This window comes from Sminthopsis crassicaudata, chromosome 2 (assembly GCF_048593235.1).
Source record: "Sminthopsis crassicaudata isolate SCR6 chromosome 2, ASM4859323v1, whole genome shotgun sequence".
Taxonomy (NCBI): domain Eukaryota; kingdom Metazoa; phylum Chordata; class Mammalia; order Dasyuromorphia; family Dasyuridae; genus Sminthopsis; species Sminthopsis crassicaudata.
In genome coordinates, this window is record NC_133618.1 from 29,375,329 (window position 1) to 29,400,925 (window position 25,597).

The 25,597-nt window shown below is 49.1% G+C and overlaps 1 protein-coding gene and 2 long non-coding RNA genes across 4 annotated transcripts; 2 read left to right on the plus strand and 1 right to left on the minus strand.

The window, feature by feature from the left end:
* The first annotated feature begins 406 nt into the window (after window positions 1-406).
* Window positions 407-5,560, plus strand: LOC141554053 (uncharacterized). Its single transcript, XR_012485766.1, has 2 exons — window positions 407-1,310; window positions 5,094-5,560. It is a non-coding gene; the product is annotated as an uncharacterized LOC141554053 (long non-coding RNA).
* Window positions 5,561-12,502: 6,942 nt separating this feature from the next.
* LOC141554050 (zinc finger protein 483-like) lies at window positions 12,503-20,753 on the plus strand. Of its 2 annotated transcripts, none has more exons than XM_074285577.1 (6): window positions 12,503-12,621; window positions 14,146-14,637; window positions 15,666-15,739; window positions 16,846-16,924; window positions 19,123-19,236; window positions 19,779-20,753. In XM_074285577.1, exons 2-6 carry the CDS (start codon window positions 14,247-14,249, stop codon window positions 20,618-20,620), a joined length of 1,500 nt encoding a protein of 499 aa, XP_074141678.1. In that variant the 5' UTR covers window positions 12,503-12,621; window positions 14,146-14,246; the 3' UTR covers window positions 20,621-20,753. The 2 variants fall into 2 exon arrangements, with proteins under 2 accessions (XP_074141678.1, XP_074141679.1); XM_074285578.1 differs by having other exon boundaries at window positions 12,584-12,643.
* Window positions 20,754-23,398: 2,645 nt separating this feature from the next.
* LOC141554052 (uncharacterized) lies at window positions 23,399-25,341 on the minus strand. Its single transcript, XR_012485765.1, has 2 exons — window positions 25,183-25,341; window positions 23,399-25,100 (listed from the first exon to the last, which is right to left on the minus strand). It is a non-coding gene; the product is annotated as an uncharacterized LOC141554052 (long non-coding RNA).
* Between the last annotated feature and the right edge of the window lie 256 nt (window positions 25,342-25,597).

The window sequence follows — 25,597 nt, forward strand, 5'->3', positions numbered from 1 at the left end:
GCTCCCCCTCCCCCCTTCAATTCAGAACTTCGGACTCGAGCTCAGTTCGGATAAGGGGCTGGGGGCGTCCCGGACTCACCTCTAGCTCCGAGCAACCTCCGGGCCGAGAGACAGACTCTTCTGGTCGCAGGCACGGGATGCGCGCGCATCTCCTCTCTTCCACCCTTCCCCTCGGCGAAAACTACATTTCCCAGGCTCCTCTGAGCGGCGCCGGCCCGGAGCTCCGTCATCGCGAGGCGCTACTTTCCGAAACCTTCGGACCCGCTCACGGGGTGGGGGGCGCCCTATGACCCCGCGCACCTCGAGCTTCGTGGGAAAGCGGACTACACTACCCAAAATGCCTCGGGGGCGGGGCCAGGGTTTGCTGAGCTGGCGCGTTCGGGAAGGACGCGGCGCGGAGGCCTCTGGGAAAGAGCTGAGCGCCTGGAGTCTCGGTCTGCATGGCCCCCCTCTCCCAGCTTATTCCTTGGTGCTCCGGCCTGGAAGTGAGTGCCGCCAATCTTCCGCCCAGCTCGCCTGGCCGTGGAGGAGCACGTGCGAGCCCCGAGGCCGCCGGGAACTGAGCCCTGCCTGGAACGGCGGCGACTCGCGCTCTGGGTTCCCACATCTCCATGGCAACCGTCCTAGCCCTGGGTGACGTCACTCCTTACCCCTGACTCAGGGGAGAATGCCGTGCACGGCTCTGGGTTCCATGGGATGCGCTAAGGTCTGCCATGGGGCTCCTCTCACCTTGTATTAAAAGGCAAAAGGGGCGTCCCGAGAAGGGGCTGGGACTTGCTCTCGGATGGCGTGGATCCCATTTTAGAGATGAAAAAACTGAGGCTTGCTTTTCTCTGGCCCACCAAAGGCTGGGGGAGGGGCAGAGAACAGTCACAGAATCCACACCACCGGGGGCTTGTGGCTGTTTCCAGAAAGCAGAGCTAGGATCAGGGGAGAGAAATAACCGGGGAGCTCCCTTCTTCAGCAGCACAAGCTTTCTGAGAACTAGAGCGCTCCAAGAAGTGGGCGCTCTGGGAGGCACTGGAGCAGGGGCTTCCTTCAGGGAAGCCAGCCCACCAGAGGCGCTTAATGTTTGGTGATCGTCTGAGTGTCCCTGAACCATCGCCCTGTCCATGGTGTGTTTGCACTTGACTGTGGTGTATCAGAGCCCAGGACTCGAGCTAAAGCCTGCCCAGGAGCTTGCCAGTTGCTTGTGTCTAGGGGCCGCTCCCTGAGGCCGCCCGTGGTCCCCACTGACGTAGGAGAAGGACCCGTGGTGAGAGGGCCAGGCACGGAGCTTTGGGCTCCTCACCGGCAGGTGGTGGTAACAGGTAAGGGTTTTTGAGGAAAGCTTTGGTGCATCCTCAAGAATTAGGAGTCATTTTGCCAAATGGTATCAGTGAACAAACAAATGCGTCTGAATCTAAGGACCCGGGTCCTCTTTCGTCCGGGCCCTCCGGCTCCCAGATGATCCGGGAGTGTTCAGGAATAGAATCGAACCTCTAGCTTCAGGACTAGGGGCCCCGGTACTTCTGAGCTTTGGGGAGTCACTTATTGGGAAATGACTCAACCAGTCGTGCCCAAGAATGGAAGGAAACAGTGCTCCGAGGCATGACAAATAGAAACATTGTGTGAATGAGGGAAAGTGAAGAAGGCCCAGCCCTCAGAACACCAGCCCCGCAGCCCCGGTCTGCTCCTGGCCAGGCGGGAGTTATAGGGCCAGTGGTGAACGGGAGACCAGCGACGGCGGGCTCAGCGCTGCTCTGTCCAGTTTGTCTTTGTTAAACATGGAGGGTTCTCCACTGGGGGGATATATTGAAAAATGACTAAGAAAAAAAACAACACACTATGTTTGCAGGGACTGAGCTTGACCAGGGGAGAGGAGAGTAAATGATCCTCCTTTCCTGTGGTGGTGGAGGAATCTGGGGGATGTAGTCTATACTGGCAGTATGCTGGTTGATTTTGTGAAACTACTTTTATTTATTTATTTTTGTCTTTGTGACAAATGAGTACATTACAAACAAAAGGCATTGATGTAAAAAAGATAAACAACTTAAAAGTAAAATAATTGGTACCTAAAATCAAGCACTTCTCTCTTTTCCTTGCTTCATTAAATCCATGCAAATGAGATCAAATCAAAACCAATCCAATATGAAGTATGTTTCACTTCAAAAGCCAATTTCTTAGATTTTTTTTTCAAATTAAGGGATTAACAATTTTTTTTTTCATTTTAAAAATGCACTTAATGTAATTGGAAAAAATAAAATGTTATTTAAAACAAGAAAACCATAAACAACTATTGGGAAAGTATGAATTAAAAAAAATTTTTTTTGGACAGTAATGACTTCCTTTTTAAAAATGGTTAAAATAAAACTTGTGACTTAAAGCATTGTTCTTAACTTGGGGGATGGGGTAGTTAGCAAACTTAGATTAAGAAATGTTTTGTCCTGCTTTCTAGAGCCCCTAAGTTGGTTATAAAATGTACTGTGCTTTAGAGAGAGCCCCTATTATGGGGTGGTTAAAATATAGCATCTTAGTGGAGGAGTGAGGAAATATGGAGTCTGTTTATTCCAAGTTCTTTCCCCCTTATATACTCCCATGCCTTATGTAACAAAACACTATTCATGCACAAGTATACACTGTGCATGTGCAACCACATGAACAACTTGCTATTGTACGTAGTTTGCCTCTTGGTATCCCTCTGCTTCAGTCTCAACACAGGTTGCCACTGCCCCCTGACTTCTCAAGAAGACAGAGAGCCCTTGGGGAGATGGGGAGCCGAACCAGGGGAGATGCTTTGCCATGGAAGGGAGACTATGATCCAAGTCAGCTGTGCATATGGAAGGTCACAAGGCAGGAACTTCTCTCCTGCTCCTGACTGGGTTCTCAAGAGACAGTGTTGATCCTGGCATTCCCACCCAGAGTCACAGCCACACATATAAGGCCTGAGCCTCTTGTTCCTCATGTCCCTTACACCATACAGTCCAGCAGAGGGAGGCTTTTCCTCCCTTATTGCTGCTACAACTTTAGGCACTTGGGTTTGTAAGTCAACTTTGTAGTTGAAGGGAGGAGAAGGGTTGCTGCACCCAGAACTGTCACCCCATGTACTCTATGCCCATATTCTTCAGCCCATATCACAATATTCATCTTTTGCCTTTAGTTTTAGAAGTTCATACTATTAGTGTCCAGGGGGAATCTGCATTTCCAGGGGAATTGCAGTTCATGCATCAGAAAGTTCCCAAGCACAGGAATGAGAGAAAAGGGCAGCAGTGGATTAATGTACAGCTTGGGGAATAAGAAAGTGGAGGAAAAGGTAATTAGAAACATACCACTGATTAAAAAGTAATATAACATTAAAAGAAAGGTTAAGAGAAGCAACTAAGGTTTTCCAGAACATGCTTCTCAGCATAATATTAGGAGACCGTGACCTGATCCCTTTATGGCCAGGCTTTAGGGGCAGGGAAGAAAGGTAGTTGTAGAAAGGATTGTTGAGCCTGGAATCATGTACCAGTGAAGGTGTAGAACTGATCCAGTCAGAGTGGATCTGTGATCTCGAAGCAGTGGTGTCCCTGCTGGCCACCCTCACTCTCTAAGGGAAACAGACTTTACCCAATAGGGGAACCAGAGGAGGATCATGGTTAACACTGAGCCTTCTGAAGGGAAGAGATTAGTAGCAAGTTTGTTTTCAGCCACAGAGTCATAAAAAAATCAGCCAAGTAATTGATTAAGACATGCAAAAAGTGATTGAAAAGGGGAAATGAGTAAATAAATATTCAAAGAAAGGATCTCCCCAGATGAATAGGTGCTTCTCAATAAAGTAAATTTGAATCAGAATCTGGGGAAGCTAACATAACACATTCCTGAAGGTCTCCCCAAAATGATTCCAAAAATGTCTAGAACAGTTTAAATGAGGAACCAGAGCATTAAGATATTTTTAGAACAAAGATGAGAGCATGTGTAAGAATCAGCAAATCAAATGATATTAGATGAAGGAAGAGGAAGGAGAAAACAAGAGTGAGAAAGAGAGAGAAAAAAAATAAAAGTACCAAAGGAACTAGGGATTAGGCTAAGTAATAGGAAGGAAAGAAAGGGATATGAGACAGGAAACACTTAGATTCTAAGAATAAAACTAACTACATAGTATAACTGCTGATGAGTGAGTCAATGTACACAAACACAAACATAAAAGTTACAGGCCTTGATGTGAATGGATTAAATTCCCCAATAAAAGATAAAGAGTAGAAGCATGGATAAGGAATTTCCAGCAGTTTGCTGCATAAGTTGCAAGTCAGCATTTATTAAACAATTGCATTCCAGGCAATATACTAGGTACTGGGGATTCAAATACAAGCAAAAAGATCTCTGCACCTGAGGAGCTTACATTCTAATGGAACTTGAAAAGCAGGAAGGAGGCAAGATGTCTGCATACAGGTATGTGGAGAAAAATCAGGAATAAGTCCTGGAAAGGAACAAAGATGTGGCTGATCCAGACACTTTCCGTAAAATGGAGATCATAGGAGGAACTAAAAAGTCAAAGGAAAGAGTCTCAGAATTGGAGTGAACTTTTAGGATGAAAAGGCGATGGCAGCATGGAAGAGAAAATCCAGAATGTCAGGAGTGAATATTCAGAGAGTGGCCACGGGTAGCCCGGGCACTTTCCCTGCCCGTAGAGAGTCTGGCAGGAGCCAGTCCCTCAGAAAAAGGGGCCACACAGGTGGGGGAAACTTTCCAGGTGAAGAGGTTTCATAGCAGTATAAACTTAGAAGGGATTTAAAATAGACACAAAGTGAATATGAGGACACAGAATGAAACTTGTTTTGCTCCTGTGACTAAAGAAGAGTTGTCTTCAGAATCTTAGGACAAGCAAATAAACTTAGGCAAATCAAGAAAGATAAAAAGAGAAAGTATATTGTCCTTAAAGATATCCCACAGAAAGGACTGAACCTGAGGGGATGCAAAGAATCTTAAGTGACTCTCAGCCATGTTTTTTGTGTAATTTTTTTTTTACTGAGAACATAAGAATGTGCTTGAAATTATCTGATGGAATTCCAGGAAAGCACAAAGAAGTTGAAAGGCCATTCTTTCTTGTGTATTGATTGTCTTCTTTATTTCAGGCCTGTGTTTACCCTGGAAATTTGGCCAATTCCTTGAGTAAACATCATCATCCTAAAGGAATGAACAAATATTCTCTGTGGTGGGCCTCTTGTGATGGAGCATCCTGTACCTGGGAGGCTGCTATGTCTCTTTATCAAATGAGTGCCTTCTTTGTTCTTAGCCTATAAAAACCCCTTAGTGGAAAGGGACTTGGGAGGATCTGGTGAGGAAATACTATACAGTTTACCTATGGCTCCTACTTGAAACTCTGAATAGATGTGAACCTGAGTCCTCCCAGCCAAAGAATTCAGATATTGGTGCTTCTTCAGAGTGGTGATGATGTATGGTGTATCTTGTCTGTTGCTTGTAATGTTTTTATGACGTCCATTGTGTTTGTTAATTATATATTACTTTTGTGCTATGAGTTTCCTCTTCCCTTATGTCTTATTTAAATTCTGAGCAGTAATAAACTTGTACCCATCCTCTTTAAGACTATGCCTGTTGAATGTGAATTCTGAACCTAGATAAATCATACAGGGTACTGTTAAGGAAAGAGCCTCCACAGACACTTTAGTCCCTTTTCTGCTATTAAGTGTTTTCGAGAAGGGTAGTAATGAGCCGTGTGTGTAATGGAGGCCTGATTTCATGTGCCAATGTGTTTCAGAAGCCCAACTTTATGTGCCAGTATGTATTGGAGATTCAAGCTCAAATGCCTTGTCTGTTGGAGGTCTGACTTCACATGCCACATATATTGGAGGGAAGCCTAACTTCATGTGCCATGTCTATTAGAATCCCTTCATGTGCCATTACTGGAGACTCGACTTCATATGTCAATGTATCAGAGACCCGACATGTGCCATGTGTATTGGTGGCCAAACTTCAACCCAGCTCTTCTGATTTTGCTTTCCTCTTTCTATTCTCTTAAAAGGCATGTGTTGTGAATTCTCTATTTTTATAATTTAATTTTCTTATTTTTCCCGATCAGGTTGTCTAGTAGTTTATTGTTTCTTCATTTTTGGCTCTTCTGCCTCTTCTTTAGAAAACAGGGATATATTAAGTGTGTGTACATCAAATGGCATAAGCAATAAATCTTAAAAGAGAACATTTGGCCAATTTCTTGAGTAAACAACATTGTTCTAAAGGAATGAACAAATGTTCTCTGTGGTGGGCCTCTTGTGATGGAGCATCCTGTACCTGGGGGACTGCTACGTCTCATATCAAATGAGAACACTTAGCATAGTGCCTTCTTTGTTCTTAGTCTATAAAAACCCCTTAGTAGAAAGGGACTTGGAGGATCTGGCAAGGAAGTACTATACAGTTTGCCTATGGCTCCCACTCGAAATTCTGAATAGCTATGACCATGAGTCCTCCCAGACAAGGAATTCAGATGTGGTGTTTCAGATTTCAGTATTACTAAGAGCCTTAACATTGCTTTTTGAGAATTGGTCAAATCTGATAAAAATCAACAAGAGGGAAAATTAATTTTTGAAAAGATTATTTGGGGAAAAATAGATTTGACTCACTAATAGCAACTTTTAAATTAGAATATTAAGGAATATACCCATTTTCCCACCTCTTATAATATCTTGCATCAGATAGAGATGCAAGTAGAGATCACAACAGATGAACAAAAATTTATCATAAATTACAATTACATGTCCAAAACGCTGAGAATTGTCAGGAAGATGATGCATTGTAAGTAGGAGAGGAAAAAGGGTCACGTTGTAAAAGACTTTTAAAAACTACACATTAGAAATAAAGTACTCTTGGACCTATATAGTCCTTCACAACTTGAACTAGTCTTTTAATTCCTTTCCGTATGTTTTACCATCCATTTAGGCCTGCCTTCTTACCATTCCTTGCACAAGATCCTCCAGCCCTGAATGCATTTTCAGTGGTTGCTTATGCTTGCAATGTTCTTTCCTTGCTCTGCCTCTTGGCAAAGTAAAAACATAGTGCCTTCCCTCATGGAGCTCACATTTGCAGTAGTCTTCCTCATGAATGTGAGCTTCATGAGGGAAGGCACTATGTTTTTACTTTGTCTCCAGTGTTTAGCACGTAATGAGTGTTTAACAGATGTTTCTTAATTAACTGGCAGACAATCATTTGGTATTTGATTTGACAAGAACTGCTGAGGAAGCTGGAATGTATTTGGTAGAGGTTAAGATTGGGCCAATATCTTATACTATATGACATAATAAACTCAAAATGATTATAAAACCTGAATACAAAAATTATAAATATATGTAATATATAACTATACTAAAATATTTTAAAAATAGAATGAAATTAAGTACTTTTCATCACTGTGGTAGCAGGTAGAATTCTTAGTCAGACAAAGGACAGAGGAGATAGTAAAAAAGAAATAGAAACTTTTATGTAAGCAAAAGTTAAAAGCCCTTATAAAATTAAAATCATCAAAAACAAGACAACTGATGAGATAGAAAATATGTACATTAGTATCACTAATAAATGTCTGAAACCCAAAATATATTAGGAGTTTGTGTAAATAAATTGAGACCAAGAACCATTATCAACTAATAATCAAGGAATTTTTGAAAGAATTACAGGCTATAAATAGCTATGTGAAAAATGCTCCAAATCATTAATAGATAAATGCATGTTAAAACTGCTGAGATATCACCTTATTTCATGGAAAATGGCGGAGATTTTTTTAAAAAAATGTTGAAATTATTAATGTTGGAGAAATTGCAGGAAGAAAAACTTTGAGACGCACAGTTTGTTGATAAAGCTACAAGATGCTCCCACTGTTCTCAAATTTAATTTGGACAAGTATAAGAAAGAGGCTGCAACTGTCCTTACTCTTCTATCCTGAAACCCCGCTCCTAGGAATATGTTATATGGACATCAGACAAAAACAGAGGTTCTTTGTATACTACAATGTTCACAACAGCACACTTTGTGATAGCAAAAATAAAACAGCTAAAAACAAAGAAGGTACCCATCATAGAGAATGATTTACAACAAATTATGGTATGCTAGCATGATGGAGTATTATTGTGCAGCCAGAAATAAGAGATTCAGAGAAACACTACCGCAGAGCAAAATAGGCAGAACCGCTCCATACCCATCTATTAAGCACATACTGTGTGCCAAGCACTGCTAAGCCCTTGAAATTCAAAGACAGATGTGAGGCTGGAGGTCTGCAGAGAGGTTAGGGTTAGATAAGTATATTTGAAAATCATGAGTTGAATATCCATGGGAGCTGGTGAGATCTCCAAGGGAAGCAATATAAGGGTTAAAGAGAGGGCCCAGGACAGAGTCCTCTGGATGAAGATTCAGCAAGAAAGACCAAGAAGGAGCAGTCTGATAGTTAGAGGAGAACCAGGATTGATATCCCAAAAACCTAGAGAAAAGAAAGTGTGAAAGAGCAGAGATTGATGGATAGTGTCAAAGGCTGCACACAAGTCAAGAAGCATGAGGATTAAGAAAAGGACACTGGATTTGGCAATTACTGATAAATGGTAATTTTGAAGAGAATAGTTTTGTTTGAATGATGAGGTTGGAAGCCAGAATGTGGAAAGAGTGGGAGAAAAGTGGAGGCACCTATTTGTTGTAGATAGCCTTACCAAGGAGTTTAGGCATAAAAGGAAGAGATAGATATATGAAAGCAACTAGTGGAGATGGATTGTCAAGTGAGGATTTTCTGAGGATGGTAGAGACAAGGGTGTGTAGGCAATAAGGAGTCAACCAATAAATAGAAAGATACTGAAGATAAGTGAGAGTAGGGGCAATAATGGGTGCAATCTACTTAGAGAAGACAAATTAGAATGGGATCCCTTATGCATGTCAAAGAGTTAGCAGAGAGAACAGTATGTATCCTGATTATCAATGGAAATGATCAGTTTGCTAAAAGGAATCAAAAAGTGTTTAATAAATCTTTGATTAATTTGGGTGGTAGCAAAGAGTCACTAGGGAGGAATCACTGTAGGAAAATAGTTGATAATTCAATTATGGGGAGACTCAAACTGCAGTAAAAAGATGGAATGGAATGTCACTGTACCATGAGAAACAATGAGTACGAAGAGTTCAGAGAAGCACAAGAAGACACGTGAATCAACAGATGCAGGGTGAGGGACACAGAAATCAAGAAAACTATATACACCATAATGACAACAAAGACAGCAGTAGCAATGTAAGTGGAAAGAGTGATGACCTGAAGAAAAGCACAGAATGTGTATAATGTATAATAAAACCAAGCTTGACCTCCAGAATCTGGGCTGGCCTACCTTGGAGAGGTGAGCACAGGCTTCAGGCAGGGTACATGATAGTCACTATAAGTCTGCTGAATTTTTTATCTTTTTAAAATGTTGCAAGAGATGGTTTGCTAGGAGGGGAAGACATATTTGGAAATGAATATGATGATATAAAGAGCTCAATAAAAATGTAAAAATTTTTTAAAATACAGAAGGCTTCACCAGTGCATTTTCCTATTTAGGGCTACATGAACTTTCTGGCCAAAGGAAGCCTCCTTTAGGCTTTTCTAGCCCTACTTGTAGATATGTTCAGTTAACTCAAGATGTAAATAGTCTCTGCTCAATTGTTTTGTGCCATCTAGGTATCATCCTTACATACCAAGGGAAAAACCATAGAAATCTCTCCGACTTGCCAGCACTAAATTACTAGACTATGCCCAGGGTGCCTGTCATTGCATTGTGAATGTCATTGAACATTGAGAATACTTGCACAGAAATTACCTCTTAAGTTTTAACTTAGAAGTTTTTCAAAGACCTCTGTTTCCTAATACAATCTAAAATCCAAATAGAAAAAGGAATTCTAAAATTGGTTTTGACATGAATGTGCAGGCTGTAAAAAATGAAAATACTTTCCCTTCTGAGAAAGTAAGTGCATATTTTCCCCTTAGGGTTTAATAATTTTAAGTGACTGTAAGATTGACCTCTAGCCATAAAGTTAGAATGGATTTTTTCAGTGATCTAGTCACACACCTCATTTTATGGATCAATAAACTGAGTACCAGATGATAGAATCACTTGTATATTCCTTCATCCTCTGGCTTCAGATCTGTAACTCTCCACTTCTCCATTGCTTTCCTCCTAATTCATGAGATCAACCTTTTAGTTTCATTTCCATCAAGTGAATAGGGTTCTTGCAAAGCTTGAGTCTTTCACATTTATAAATAGAATTCTGAGAACAGATTTTGCCCTAATCATTGAACATAGAATTTCCTGCTCAACACTGACTATACAAGGCTGTAGTATACATTTCACTATTAAATGATGATATACCATTCTCTGTGAAAACTGAGGAGGGGGGGAGAGATGGAAGAGACTGATGAATGACAGACTCCTCATAACTCCTTTCCCCCAAGTGAGTAAGGGGGAAAGTCCAGGAATGGACCTAATTTATCTCTCCCTTCAACTTGGCTTCAACTCTCCCTCAACTAGCCATTGTGGTCCACAAGTTGGTAGGAAGAACTCAATTAATGTGAATTGATATATGAAGGGCCAAACCTTAATGACAGTAACACTAGGAGACTCCCCACTCTGAAAATATTATTAAGGGTTCAGCTCCCCACTGGAATAGTTAGGTGTGATCTATTCTGGGCTTTAGTTCTTTTTTTTTTTTTTTTAACTGGATCTTCCTCTATCACTCAGACTAGAAATCCAAACCTGCTCTTGTGCCCCCTTTTAACTTCTCCTAAGTAGCCTCTGCCCCTGGGTTTTCACCATACTCGGTCAGCACAGTCTCCTGGCAAATTGTAACTCTGAGTTCGAGAGAGGTAAATGCCAATGTCCTAGGTGGTGGAGATGACAGGCTTGCTTGGCTGGCCCCAGCTATTGAAGGTTTGAAGACATTCTATGAAATGAACCCTGACTCTCAAAATATTGAAATTCACATGGCTTTCCCTGATCTCAATCCTGAGGAGAAATAAAGCATAGCTATCCTACTTTTATATGGCAGGGAACAAATGTGTGGAATGAATGATTCTCAGAATTGAGACAAGGAGCGGGCAGAGCCCAGACAGTGTTCAGAGATACCACCTTCAGTATACACTCAGATACTGAGATCCTTCTAAATCATGTAGGCTCCGAGACGGAGCTCGGGATTCCTGAGAAGCGGGGATACTTGGCACAAATGCCTAGTACATATTAAACCCTTAATAAATGTTTGATTGACTGTCTGCTTAGGGATCGTTTATCCTCTAAGCCTCGATTCCCTGTTCCTAGTTCCAGACCCCGAGATCTGAGATTAGGACTCCTGATGAATAAAAGGAGGAGGCCGGGAACCTTTTCCACTTGTCACAATGGGAGGACTCCTTGCTTTGGTTTCCCTGCAGACCGTATAGCTACATCCCTCCTCCCCAAAAGACCATTGTAGAGAAAACTGACGTCCATGGCTTGAACTAGAAATATTAAATGGGGGAAATATAGCAAGGATGAGAAGAAACTAGACCTGGAAATATGATGCGAGATCTGTTAGAGGCCCGGATCTCACTGTGTCCAGTCCATAGGTTGTCCCTCTGCCAACAAGCCAAGGTCCTTAAGCAGGGCTCGACTGCTCTGCAGTCATCTTTTTTGTAACTGGCTAATCTGTACGGACTAGAAGCAGGTGGTGCGATGTATCACCCGTTCGGTTAAAAGTCATTAAAACCATAACCGGGAGACTTTGTAATTGACAGAGATTGGAGCATTGTGCAGGGACGCCCGAGGCCTCTCATCCTGGGGACCAGACAAGCCCCTCTAATGTGGCTCTCACACCTCCCGCCTTGTTCCAGCCCCCCCGCACGGGAGCCCCTGCGTTCCTCAGGGCCTCTCCGAGCATGTTCACCGGCTGCCCCCCATCCTGCCCCCTGCTTCCAGCTTCCTTCAAGTCCCAGAAGCCTCCCAGCTGCCCCCTCCTGCCAGCCTTCCGTCGGGGGCCTCCTCCCCCCTATCTCTCTGCACGCGCTCGGAGGCTGGTCCGCACGGAGCTGTCCAGCCGAGACTTCCCCCGCCATTATTCGGTGACCTCCGGGAGCACGGCGCAGTCTGTCTTTCCTTGTCTTCGCTAAGCACGGCGCCTGGCATACAGTGGCGCTTAATTAGTGCTTGCTGGACATAATTCTGAATGTGCCTGTAAAAGAAAGAAAGGGAATGGAAGCCATGGAATAGTCCGGGCTGCGAAGCGCGGCTCCAAACCCAGAGGAGAAGCGTGGGAAGCTCTTCTGCTCCGACTTCAGGTGGAGGCGGAGGAGACCGCCGGGCGGTTGTCATGGCGACAGACGCCCGAACCAGCTGGCGGGAAGGACTGGACCGACAGCTCAGGGCCCGTGATTGGTGAAAATGCACGCGGCGTCCCGCCCCTCCTCAGCAGAGCACCGCTTGGCAGAGGAGGAGAGCCGTGGGAATCTAAGGCAAGGGGGCGGAGCCTCAAGGCCCTTTTGTGATTGGGCGGGCTTGCGCTCCATGGTCCTCTGGGAATCGTAGTTGCGCGAGCCCGCTTGTGCTGGCTGAGGCTCTGGATGCGCGCGCAGCCCCGCCCCCGCGCAGGCTGGCCTCGAGCTCTCGGAGCCGGCCGGCCGTTCAGGTATGTCTCGGCTCCGGACCCGGTGAGCGAGTGTTCGCGCTCCCAGCCTTCGTCCATACGGCCGGCCCCGGCGGGGGGGGGGGAGGGCCCGTGGGGGATGCAGAGGAAGGGGACCCTGCGAGCCGCGGGAGGGGCGGCCCTTCGTGACACGGGGGAGGGACCCGGGGGAGGGGATCCCTGCAGGTGGGAGGGAGTCGGGGGGAGGGGCCTGAGAGAGGGCGAGTTTTGAGGACCGCCCCCTTTCCCGGCCCGTGGGAGGACTTCGGGTTACGTGGGACTAATGGGGGCAGGTGTGCGGCTGTTCTTGGGGGGGCTTCCAGCGAGATGTTTTCGGGGGTGCAGATGAGGAAACGGAGGCATAGAGGGGGCACTTGTCGGGAGGCAAGGCTCTCTGACCCAGTGCAGGCTCAGAGCGCATCCCTCAGCCCCCCCCCAGCCCAGTCCTGCAGCATCAAACAGAACCCCTCCCCCTCCCCGACTAAGGGCGGCTCCTCCGGCCCCGACCCTCTGGTCCGGCACCCCTGCCCAACCCCACACATAGCCGGGGAGGAGGCGGCTGCCTCCCCCCAGCGCAACCCAGCCCCTCGTAACATGGGAAGTGCTCCCTCTGGTCCCTTACCCTCTGGTCCAAGACGGCCTGACCCCCCCCCACCCCATGGCGGAGGAGGAGGTGACTCCCCCCCCACAGCCCCCTGGTAGCATGAGGGGGGCTCCCTCTGGTCCCTTAGTCTCTGCTCCAGCACCCCCAGATGGCCGAGTTGGAGCGGCTGGCACTCCTTCAGTGCCACTGATGGGGGAGACCAGCATGCCAGCCCCTCCGGGCCAGGCTGGGGGGAGGGGTCTTGCCAAGGGGGAAGAAGTGGAGGTGGGCGGGGGAGGGGGGCAGGGCGCACCCACCGTGGCGGAGCTGGGTGGAGCCAGGGGAGCCGGGGTAGGTAGGAAACACGCCCCGAGCCTCCGGACTTCATGGGCAGAGCTCGCGCGTGACTTCATGGGAGTGACGGGAGCCACAGGCTCTGCTTTTGCACAAGGGGGGACAGAAACGGCCCCTTTCTCGTCATCACAAAGAATGCTTTCAGGCAGTAAGAGGGCAGAATCCAGGCCCTGCTCAGCTGTCAGAGAGGAAGGAGCCCACGGACGCGGACTGGTCCGGCTCCTCCCGTGGCCTGCAGCACAAGCAGCTGGTTTCCGACCCCGGGCAGGGCTCAGGGAGGCTCGGAGCCAGCGCAGATCGTGGCGCCCTCTCCAGTCCCTGGGGTTCCCTCATGATTCCCCTTCCGGCCACACGGAGCAACCTTCCAGCCCTAATGAGGGGGAGCGCGTGACCTTGGCGCCCAGCGTGCGGGAGTCCCTGGGGGAGGTGCGGGGTCGGGGTGATTCTGGCTCCTCCGAACCACTCTGGGCCCCCGCGGCTGCGGGACAAGGTGTTCCCTGTGTGTCCACGAGCCCCGCCGGTGTCCGCAGACCCTGGGATAAGACGGGGCCAGGTCAGCTCTTGGCTGACCCTAAACCTCTTTCCCGCAGCGAGATGTGGTAGAGTGCACGGCTCCGGCTGAGTCTGCAGGGGATGGGCCCCCTGGTGGGGAGAAAGCTTTGAAACCCCGAGGCAAGGACCCGCCGCAGAGATGCTGGCCCCGGGGGAAGTGATGGCCGTGGTGCTCCCAAAGGCCCGAGTGCTCCGGCTGCACAAGCAAGGCGACGGCCCGGCCCCGGACGCCCGCGGCAAGCAGGAAGGCGCGGCGGACCCCGAAGCTTCCCGTCAGAATTTCCGGCACTTTCGCTACACAGACGCGGTGGGGCCCCGCAAGGCCCTGAGCCAGCTCCGAGAGCTCTGCCTGCAGTGGCTGAGGCCCGAGATTCATACCAAGCATCAGATCCTGGAGCTCCTGGTGCTGGAGCAGTTCCTGACCATCCTGCCCAGGGAGATCCGGGCTTGGGTCAAGTCCCAGCACCCCGACAGCCCCGAGGAGGTGGTGAGCCTGGTGGAGAACCTGGCCCATGGGCCCGAGGCACAAGGTGAGTGTTCAAGGAGACGGGCAGGAGCGGGGAGAGTAGCCCGGAGAGAGAAGAAAGGAGCATTTCCTGCCGGCGGGAGCCCGAACATGGGTCCCCTCCGAAACCGGCCGGCCTCCGCCTTGCACCTTGTGTGTGCACAGCCACAGGCTCCTCAGAGTGGCAGAGGCTCTCCTTGGGCTCTCCCTTTGGACCGAGTATGGATCTGCAGCTGGAGCGGCCTCGAAGGCGGTCTGGGGCCCACGTGGCTGAATGACCTGCCCCTAATCCCGGAGAGCCATGTCTGTCCTCTCAGCTGTGAAGAGACGCTCTGAAAAGTGGCTTCGGCCGCGTTCTATGTCTGAAACGTTAACTTTGCTCCTCCCCAGAGTCCCGTGAAACCGGTGGGCTCTCATATATACATACACATATCACACACACACTGTGTTCTCTAAACATACTCTACACTCAGTGGGCAGATTAATAAAAGGACTTGACCCCAAAACACTCCTTAATTAAACGAAACAGAGCAGGGTGCAGCTTGTTATATTAAAAGGAGCGTTAGGCTCCGCAAGAGCGTCCAGTGTGAATCTGGCCCCAAATCTGCTGGCTCTGGGACCATGGTCAAGTCACTGAACTTAGGTCTTCACTTAGGAGTACAAATAGTGATCTGGGCAGTACCTGCCTCTCGAGGGCCCATGAGGATCCAGTTAGTCATTTCCAACCTTGAAGTGCTACCCTGATGCCCGCTGTTGTTGTTGTTGTTACGCCACCACCTGGCATAGAGGGCTGGGAATGATCCCCTCCAGCAACCTGATTTTTGCACTCGAGATCATTGCCTTGAAATCTGTTTTAAGCCCACAGGAAAAGAACTGGAAACCAAGAAAGCAGGTTGTAGAGTCCGTCTTTCCAATCCTAGAACATGGAGCTGCTGTTTCGTTCCGGCTGATCTCAGGCTGGAAAAGGGGGAAACGGTCGCTGATTAGTGGGGGGGGATTTCTGGCCTTGGACGCGACAGCTTCCTCACAGAGACTTTTCCTCCTCTCCTCAAGGCCCTGGCTTTTCTCACCCCAGGAGTCCCAGAGATGAAAAAAAGCCCAGTGTTTTCTTGGCCACCAGTTATCAGGTGAGTTTTAGTTTCCTCCCTCCCTCTCCCCAAATGTTCCCAGGCTGGGAGCCTGTTCCCTTTCCTCACCTATCACTCTGTGCCTCGCCCTATCTCCAGTGAGCCCCGGGAGCTCTGGAGAGTGCCGGGGGAACGCGCTCCCTGCGGCCCGGGTGCCCCAGTGAGTCTGATGTGTTCTAGGGGATTCCAGCCCCAGGAGCTGAGCCACGGGCCCAGATGGATGACACCACACAAACATTTTCCTTGTCATGTTTTTTCTTTTAAACACGTCTCTTACAGCATACCTCATTTCTGAATATATCCCTTTCTTCCTCTATGCAGAGAGCCTTTCTTTGTAACAAAGATTAAGGAGTAATGTTGTAAAAAAAAAAAAAATAAAAAAAAATTACCTATGCATATGCACTGTCAAAAAAAAGTTATAATTATAAAATTAATTTTAAAAAAAGATTGAGGAGGAAAGCGTGTGTGTGTGTGTGTGTGTGTGTGTGTGTGTGTGTGTGTGTGTGTAGACCTGCTTCTGACAGCACATGCAGTATTCCTCATCCACAGGCCTCCCCATCCGCCTCCATACCCCCCAAAATAGGCACATGGTGTGGGAAGGGAGCTGCATTTTCTTAAGTCTACTTGGGCGCCATGCTTAGTAATTATCATTCTACTTTGCTCAGTTTTGTCGTCTTGTTATTTTTGTCCACAAGTTTGAAGCCGTGTACATTGTTTTCCTGGTTCTTCTTTAATTTACAGAAACTTTCTGGTGCAACAGAAACTCTTTAAGCCCCCTGGTCCGAGTCGGCATCCTTCTTTTGGTGGATCCCGTGCAATTTAGTCCCTGGGCCATTATCCCTTCCAAGAAAATAAGCAGTCCTCCTGGCATTTTCTTGATTCCGACCCCCCCCCCAACTCTGGTCTCAGGACTTTAGGGTCAGGATCCCTAGAGGCTCTGGCTAGCCTGAGTTATCACGTTGAAGGTCCTCATGTTTGGGTACCAGAACAGAAGGCTGGGCGTGCTAGGACCCAGCACCTGATTTCCCCGCTCCTGTGAGTGGAAAGCCCTTAAGTACGTGAGGATCCTGTTGCCGATTCAGGGATCTGATGATTTATTTCCCCAGGATGAATGGGAGTCCGTGGAGTCGGCTCAGAGCTGCAAGGAAACTGAGCAAGAGAAGCGTCCGAACCTCCTGCTGTTGGGTAAGAGAGGCTTGTCCCACCATTTCTGATACCCCTCGTGGACCCTCTCTTACTTCTCGGTTCCCGGTATTTTTAGAACTCGTTGTACACACCCTCATGTTCCATTCAGACCTCAGTGGGTGCCGGCACACAGCCGCTGTACAGATAGGTGAATAAACCTTTATTTATTTTGGGAGTGAGAGCAAGTACTGGGGAGGCCCAGAAAGGGTGGTCCTGGAGCAGAGCCTTGAAGGCAGTGAGGCATTCTAGGAAGGAAGGAAACGAGCACTTAGCAACCACCTACTGTGTGCCAGGCTTTACAGGTATTATCTCACCTACCTGGGAGATTACTATGCCCACTTCACAGGTGAAGAAACTGAACCCCATAAGTGCAGGAATTGCCCCGACTCACCTCACTAGGAGGTGTGTAAGGGGGGCAGAACCAGCACTCGAGGCTCTGCGAGACCCCTGGCTGCTTCTTTAAGAGGGATAAGTGGGAAGGAGGATTCCAGACGAGCAAATATGGGGATACAAAGGGAGATGCGATGAAATCATCAGTCACTCCTCAGCATTTATTTAGTGCCTACTGTGTGCTGGGGATACAAAAAGAGGGAAAAGAGAGTTCCTGCCCTTGAGGAACAAAGATACTAATGGGAGGGACGGCAAATATACACACAGCTCTACAGAGTAAGTAGGAGATGATTCCGTGGGGAAGGTTTCCTGTAAAATTTTAGTTGGGACTTAGGGGGATGCGTATGTGGACATGAGTCTGTGGAGATGGAATGGATTCCAGGACTGGGAGACAGCCAGAGAACAGGCCGGAGTCTGGAGATGGAGGCTGCTGTCATTGGGTCACAGAGAACACGGGGTGGGGGAGGGACAAGAAAAGTGCCAGGGTGGGAGGCTGTAGTGAATGGAGGAGTTTGAAGGCCAAACAGTGCTTTGTGTTTGCACCTGGAGGCAAAAGGCGGTCCTGGAGCTTAATGGGGAGAAGGGGGTTCCACTTTGGTGGCAGAATGAGGAACAGGCCAGAGTGGGGAGACACTTGAGGCAGACCTGCTGCAGGAGACCAGGCAGGAGGCGATGGGGGCGCCGACCAGGACGAATTGGAGAGATGCTGCAGAGCGTCTCTCAGCAGCTGCTTATGTGTGGGGGAGTCTGAGGGACTCCCCATTGGTGGCCAGGTTGTGGGACCAGGGGAGCGGTTGGAGGTCTGAGGTCATAGGGGAAGGGTGGGGGAGAAGGGGCATGGGCTCCATCTTGGACATGTGGAGTTGCTGTGCCCTGGTGTGAAAGGCAGTTGGAGAGGGGAGCCTGGGGCAGGAAGGGTAGATATAAGAGCTCTTGCAAAGAGGTGATTGTGAGTCCTGGGATGCTGAGGGGATCCCCAGGGAAGCCGTACACAGGGAGGAGAGAAGAGGGGCTAGGGCAGAGCCCTGCGGGACCCCTGTGGTGACAGGGTAGGATCTGGAAGAGGATTCAGCAAAGGAGATAGAGGGGAGGGTCCAAGAGGGGAAGAAGAACCAGGAGAGCACTGAGCACACTCAGGGTCTGAATAGAGAGGAAGGGGCTCGGAGGCTCAGGCTGCGGGGGAACAAGGACCTTCGGGGGTGGGAAGAGATGGCATTTGGCAGCGGAGAGATCCCTGACGTTGGAGAGGGGAGTTCTGGGGGCGATGAGGGTGGAGGCCAGAATGTGAGAACACGTATCAGAGGGCACAGTGGGAGAAGGTCCGGGGGCTGGCAGGTTGAGACTTTGCGGTCAGAGGGTTTTGGGGATGGGAATGTGGAACCAGGTGGTAGAGGCGTGGAGGGGATGGCGATCCACAGGAATTCATCCCGGGATGTGAATCACTGTCTGTAGCCAAGTGGGACACTGGCCTCCGAGCAAAGGGGTGAGGGAGCTCCTTTTGAGCTGGAGGCAGAGGCTGGGCAGGAAGGTCTCGGGAAGCAGTCTGCAGCGGAATGGAACAGGGCGGTTACAGCAGCTGGGGAGGAAGGGCGTCCCTGTTCTGCTCCCTTTGACTTAACGCAGGGCCTGGTGCATAGTGGGTGCTTAAGAAGGGCTGAACTTCTACCCCCTTATCCCCACACCTCAGAGCGACCAAGCCCCATCAGAGGGGTCCCGCCGGTGACTTCCTGGCCTGCCTTCTCCAGAAGCCCCCCTTCCCCTGTCCAGCGAGCTCTGCATTCACCTGACCACGGGCCTTTCCTCCCCAGGGGCCCCCGTTCCCAAACCTGATGTGATCCCCGAGCTGGATGCAGGGAAGCAACCCCGGGTTTCGGCTGTACAGGGACTGGAAGAGCTGCTGGGCCCAGAGAGCAACTGTTCAGGTACTGGCGTGCATGGAGCTTAGGAGGACATCAGAGATGCCCTCTGCTGCCCCCCAGAGCCAGAAGCAGGGACCCGCACCACGGCAGAGATCCTTGTCCATCCCCTCGGATCCTCAGTTGGTGTTTCTTTGCCCTGCACAGTCAGCCAGCCAATAAACACGTATTAAGTGTCTACTGTGTGCGTCAAGGAGACATAATTACCCTTGGGGTTGCAGGGGTGGGAGGAACTCTAGGGCTGATGGGACATTGCTCCCCAGGCCTGGGAGCGAAGTCAGAGAGGTCCCAAAGGAGGGCAGCCCCTCTCCAGAGCCCCGTCTCCAGATCCTGCTTCCCAGAACTACTCAACAGCTTTATTACCATCTTTACTCTGCCCCTGCTTGTTCCCTGCTCATCTCCTGGTGTCCCCAGAGCCTTCCCCAAGGACTGGCCCTCCCTCTTGCAACTGTCTCGTCTCGCTCCGTGGGGCCTTCTCGGGGCATTCTCTCACCTCCTCCAGGAGCATTTCCTTGTTCCCAGTAAAAGTCTTTTTTTGTTTCTTTCAGCCTGGGAGAGTAGAACGGAGGTGAAGGGGCCAGCTGCTCCGGAACGTCTTTCTGAAGTGCTCACGCTCTCTGGATCAGTAACAAAAAGGCCCAGAAGGAACGTGGCCCCGGGTTCCACATTAAGAGAAGTGGCTGAAAATGAGGACAAATTGGGGAGACAGAAGGTAAGCCCTGCTCGAGTGAGTCCCAGGAGGGCTTTGTTCCCAAGGAGTTTCAGGAAAGTGACTTTCCCCGCCAAGATGGCTTGTGGGGAGAGCGGCCACGACCTGGATGGAGCCCGGAGAGCCTTCAGCCCCGACTCCAAGCTGGACGCCCACCCGCGGAGCCCAGCCGGAGAGAGAACCCGCTCCCTGGGAGTGCACGGGAAAATCTTCAGGCAGTTTTCAGACCCAATTAAGTGCAAGAGGATCCGTGTGGGTCAGAAAGCGTACAAGTGTAAGGAGTGCGGGAAAACCTTCAGCGACTGCTCCACCTGCATCCGCCACCAGCGAGTGCACACCGGAGAGAAGCCCTACCGCTGCCAGGAGTGCGGGGAAGCCTTCACGCGGAGCACGTCCCTCATCGAGCACCAGCGGACCCACACCGGAGAGAAGCCCTACGACTGCAACGAGTGCGAGAAAGCCTTCACCCGCCGCTCGTCCCTCATCAAACACCAGCGGGTGCACACGGGCGAGAAGCCCTATGAGTGTGGCGCCTGTGGGAAAGCCTTCAGTCACGGCTCGGCCCTCATCATCCACCAGAGGATTCACACCGGAGAAAAGCCTTACAAGTGCGACCAGTGCGTCAAGGCCTTCAGTAACAGCTCAGCCCTCATCCGGCACCAGCAGCACCACGGCGTCTAGCCACCTTCCTGCATCTGTCCGGGATGCCGACTCCCCTCCGTGTCCTGGACAGGCCCCATCTCGCTCGGCCTTCAGGGGCCCAGGCCCGCCATGGGATCCCCTCCGGCCTCTTGGTCTAATGGTCACCTTTCCCCAGCACTCTGGTTCTTGTGGCCCCCCTGCCATCCAGACCACCCGTGGGGGGCGATTTCTCCTCTGCCCCAGGTCCCCTTCCTCTGCCCTGATGTTCATGGTCCTCGTGCTAATGGAAAAGTTTCTACCCTAGAATAACCTCAATCCCAAATCTCTTGGAATCTCATCCCCAGTGCCTCCCATTCTCCCTTTTCTCCTAAACACAGTCATCGTTGTTCTGTGAGTCCGGTGTTCAAGCCTGGCCACTTAGCCCGTGATGGTCAGAGACCATTCTGTTGGGAGGTTCAGGCACACAGCGTCCAGCCAACCTCCTAGAGTCCTGCATTTCTGGCTGCGTCCCCTCCAGCTCCCTGCCTGACCCACCAGTGCCTCAGAAAGATGGTCCCAGAGCCCAGAGCAGCTTCCCCCTAAAACCCACCCACTCAGAGCCTTCTTCCTGCTTGTAATCTTACAGTCCCAGCAGGAACACAGCTTTGAAAGCTCGATGTCCACACTGCATAATGAGAAAGTGCTGGATTTGGAATCCAGAAGACTTCACGCACGTCCTGCCTCTGATTCTTAGGAGCTCCGTGATGGTGGGCGAGTGGAAAACCGATCCCGGGAACCAGGCTCCCAGGCGTGGTGCGAGAACCAGGATCACGGGGTAAAAGCTGGAAGTGGCTTCCGACATCGCCTAGGCCAAGAGTGCTAAGCCCGAGAGCCATTTAAACTATATTGTGATAAGTATTTCAGTAAAATTGGTGGCCTTTATAGTCCCATATACTTTGTTCATTTAAAAACCTCATTCTGATAAGAGATCTGTGGGCTTCACCCCATTTCAGAAGGGTCCGGGATCCCCTGAAGGCAACAGAAGCAGCAAGCCCAGGGTGGTCGAGGGATAGGTGTAAAGCATTGGGCAGCCTGAGCTGAGATGGGTATGCTGGCCCCTGTGGCTCTGGCCGTGGTGTGCTTGCTGGCTCCTGTGTCCACAATGCACGTACCGGCCACCACATCCACACCATCACGCTGGCCACTGTGTTTTTAAATGCAGAACTCATATTGGCCACCATGTCCACGAGGTGCTTGCTGACCATAACATCCATAGTGTGTGCGCTGGCCACCATGTCTACAACCACAGAATTTACGCTGACCACTGTGTCTCTAAATGTAGAACTCACGTTGGCCACTTGGTCTCTAACCACAGAACTCAGGCTGACCACCATGTCTCTAAATGCAGAACTCACGTTGGCCACTTGGTCTCTAACCACAGAACTCAGGATGACCACCATGTCTCTAAATGCAGAACTCACACTGGCCACTTGGTCTCTGACCACAGAACTCCCATTGGCCACCATGTCCACAAGGTGCTTGCTGACCATAATGTCCACAGCATATATGCTGGCCACCATGTCTATAACCACAGAATTTACGCTGACCACCATGTCTCTAAATGCAGAACTCACGTTGGCCACCATGTCTATATCCACAGAATTTATGCTGACCACCATGTCTCTAAATGCAGAACTCACACTGGCCACTTGGTCTCTAACCACAGAATTTATGCTGACCACTATGTCTCTAAATGCAGAACTCACACTGGCCACTTGGTCTCTAACCACAGAACTCATGCCAGCCACCATGTCTCTAAATGCAGAACTCATGCTATCCACTATGTCCACGGTACACATGTTGGCCACTATGTCTCTAGCCACAAAACTCATGCTGTCCACTATGTCCACAGTGTCCTTGCTGACCATTATGTCTACAGTGTGTGCTGGCCACCATGTCTCTAAATGCAGAATTCATTCTGGCCACTATGTCCATAGTACACATGGTGACCACTATGTCTCTAGCCACAGAACACGTGCTGATCACTGAGTCTCTAACCACTGAATCTCTAAGTGGGAGAAACAGACTTCAGTGGCTTTTCTGACCAGCCACACCTGTGTCCTCTGTGCTGTCACTTAGCATCCTCTGTGGGCTTACCCCTTCTTTAAGGTTTTCTTTTCCCATTTTAATCAAACAAAATGCTTTTCTTCATTTTCTTGTCAATTTTGGCTTCGTTGGCTGCTTTCACAGCCCTGATGCTCTTCTCCTAGGTTCTCCCACATTGCTGTATTTATAATCATCAAATCTTTGATCAAAAACTGGAAGGGACCTTGGGGACCTCCATATCAACCTCTTCACTTGACAAATGGAGAAACTGAGGCCCAGAGAGGTTACCTTGCCTAGAGCCATCCAGAGTAACAGAAGAATTTGACCCTTTTGACTCCAAGGCCAATGCCCTTCCCAAGGGACAGCCATGCTGCTCCCGTCCACAATGCAAGGTGACTAGTAAGTTTCCCAGACATCTACCTCTATATCTTTAGACAAACCCCAATTTTTCTTCCTCGGAACTGCTTCTCTCTGTTTTTTCAAAATTTCATTCTTGAGAGCTTCCCATGCCTTCTGGGCAAACTTGTGTAGACTCACAAGTCCACAGGATCCTGCCCTTCCTTTCTCTGAGCGGCTCTTCCGAAGCCTGCTCTCTGCAAAGCTGGTCCCTTGCCCTTCCTCCCCACCCTGCCCCTTGCTGGTGAGCATCGCATCCAGAATAGAATTTCCCCTCATTGCTCCCTCTGCCTTTCCAAGAAGGAAAATGTCAAATATCAAGTGAACATCTGCTTTGGACTCAAGCAGATGGACGTCCGGAAAAATGGAAGCTGTCTGTCCCTGCTGCAGGCCACAGCTTGGGAGCTAGAGCCTCCCTCTGGCCAGGCTGGGCTCTCGAGTCTGCCTTTTGGGGCCTCCAGCACCCTTCAGGCAGCTCAGTCCGCCTTCCTTCCCTAGGCCCTGGATTACTTCCTTCCTATGGAGAGACTTTCTCTAAAAACATTGCCCACACCCCTTTATCTACTAAAGCACGAGGCTCCTCCCAGGAGGACCCCCATGACACAATGTCCTGTACAACTTCTTGCACTAGGAATTGGGGGTGAGCCACAGGCCCAAGCTGAGGGCTTTTTTCGCTAGCTGTGACGGATCTCTTGGCTCCCTGGACTGTTCCTGTATGTGTGGCCAGTAGGCCAGAGTGGCCTGGGTGGCCTGGGTTCTCCCATGCTGCTTTTCTTTCCAGCTTCATGCCCCTGGGAATGGATTTGCCAGCCTTTAGGCATTCATTCTCTGCTTGACTTTATTTAAAGTGTTTTATCCTAAGGGAAGCTAAAAATGAGAACACTTGTAGGTACAAAGTAAAACAGAAAAAGAATTCGGTATAAAAACAGGATTCTGTTCCATGCAGCTCGCTTTTTCAAAAGATGTAATAAATTCGGCCTGTTACTTTGCACGTTGTTCTCGTCTTTTTCTTTTCTTCTGCTGCTTCCATGGCTCCTGGCTTTTTTTTTCTGGGGGCCACCCAGAATTCCCCCACCCCAATATGAAAAGACAGCACAATTCTTGGGACGAGCCTAGCCAAGCAAAACAAATCCCCATATTTAGGCAGAACTCTTCCGTACAGCTCTTATTACCTGCACCCCAGCCCTTTCCTGAGTCCACAAATCAGAATCTTGTTTTATATCCAGCTTCTCATTCAGTCCCCCAATGGCATTTCTCTTCTGAATGAATACCTCCCCTTTGATAGACCACAGTGAAAAAAACAGCACCTTTTACTCCTAAGACTAGCTGGCCACACGGAGTCAAGAAGTGCCGAATTCAGGCCCTGACTGGGCACTTACTCGCCATGGCACCCTTGGCAACTTAAATCTCTGTTTGCCTCAGTTTCTTTGGCTCTAATATGGGATAATAGTGTCTGCCTCTCAGAACCGTGAGGGAGGATCAAATGAGAATATTGGTGAAGCACTTTGCAAACCTTAAGGTGCTATACAAATGTTACCTATAATTATCATGATTAAGGTACTCAGACCTTGTAAGCTTTGGCAGTGCTTTCTGGGCTCCCTTGGGAAGTATAATTTGTGCTTTGTGAATCACTTTAGAAGTCAGCATCAGGCTTGATGGGTATCCAGACTTGACAAGTTCCTGCTCGCTCACAGCTTGGAGAGCGTGGCCTCTAGGAGGGAGACTTCATTAACAAACTTAAGTAACCGCCTCATTTCCCCCCCTACACCCACTGCCCCCTCATAGCAGAGGCCTTTGTGGCCACAATCATACCCTGCCTCCAGCCTCCCTTCTCCCACCTGCTCTTCTTCCATCTGCTCAAATAACGCCCCGAACACCCAACTCTGATCTTCTCAGACCCCTCAGAGCTTCCCAACCTGCCTCTCCAGCTTCGTTCCGCTGTGGCCCATATCCTCTCCTTTCCAGCCAGACGGAGCTCCCGATATTCTCTGTCCTTCTGTGCCTCCATGTTCCTCCTCTTCACCTTTGAATTTCTTCTCTGCCAGGCCCCCTTCAGTTGCTTCATGAAGCCCTGCCCCTCTATCTGAAAGTGACCTCTCAAATTTTCTCATATTGTTTACTTCATCTCTTACCTCATACCTCATACATTTACTAGTACAACTTTCTGTTACACATACATACAACTAGATTGTAAGCTTCTTAAGGGCAGGAACTTTTTGTATTCTCAGTGCTTAGCATGGTATCTTGCACACAGGAGTTTAATAAAACTTTATTTAACTGAATGTCTTCTTTTTTTCTTATTTTCAGAACTAAATCTTAAAGATAGAAACCATGTTCTAGCCGTATCAGTTATCTCCCATAGTGTCCAGCACATAAAGGGAGTCCAACCTGGTCCGTGGATGCCCCAAAAGGACACTGGGCTCCGGCCCAAGCACTCGGGCTCTGATGACTACATCAGTTTTACTTAATGTCAAACTCCCCTGAACATGATTACATGATATCTATATCATTCCAATGGAGAACATGGCAGAAGCT

Coding starts and splice junctions, on each gene's coding strand:
- LOC141554050 (XM_074285577.1), top strand. CDS start 14,247: ATGCTGGCCCCGGGGGAAGTGATGGCCGTGGTGCTCCCAAAGGCCCGA. Junction 16,925..19,122: donor TCCGAACCTCCTGCTGTTGG/GTAAGAGAGGCT, acceptor TTTCCTCCCCAG/GGGCCCCCGTTCCCAAACCT. Junction 19,237..19,778: donor CCCAGAGAGCAACTGTTCAG/GTACTGGCGTGC, acceptor TGTTTCTTTCAG/CCTGGGAGAGTAGAACGGAG.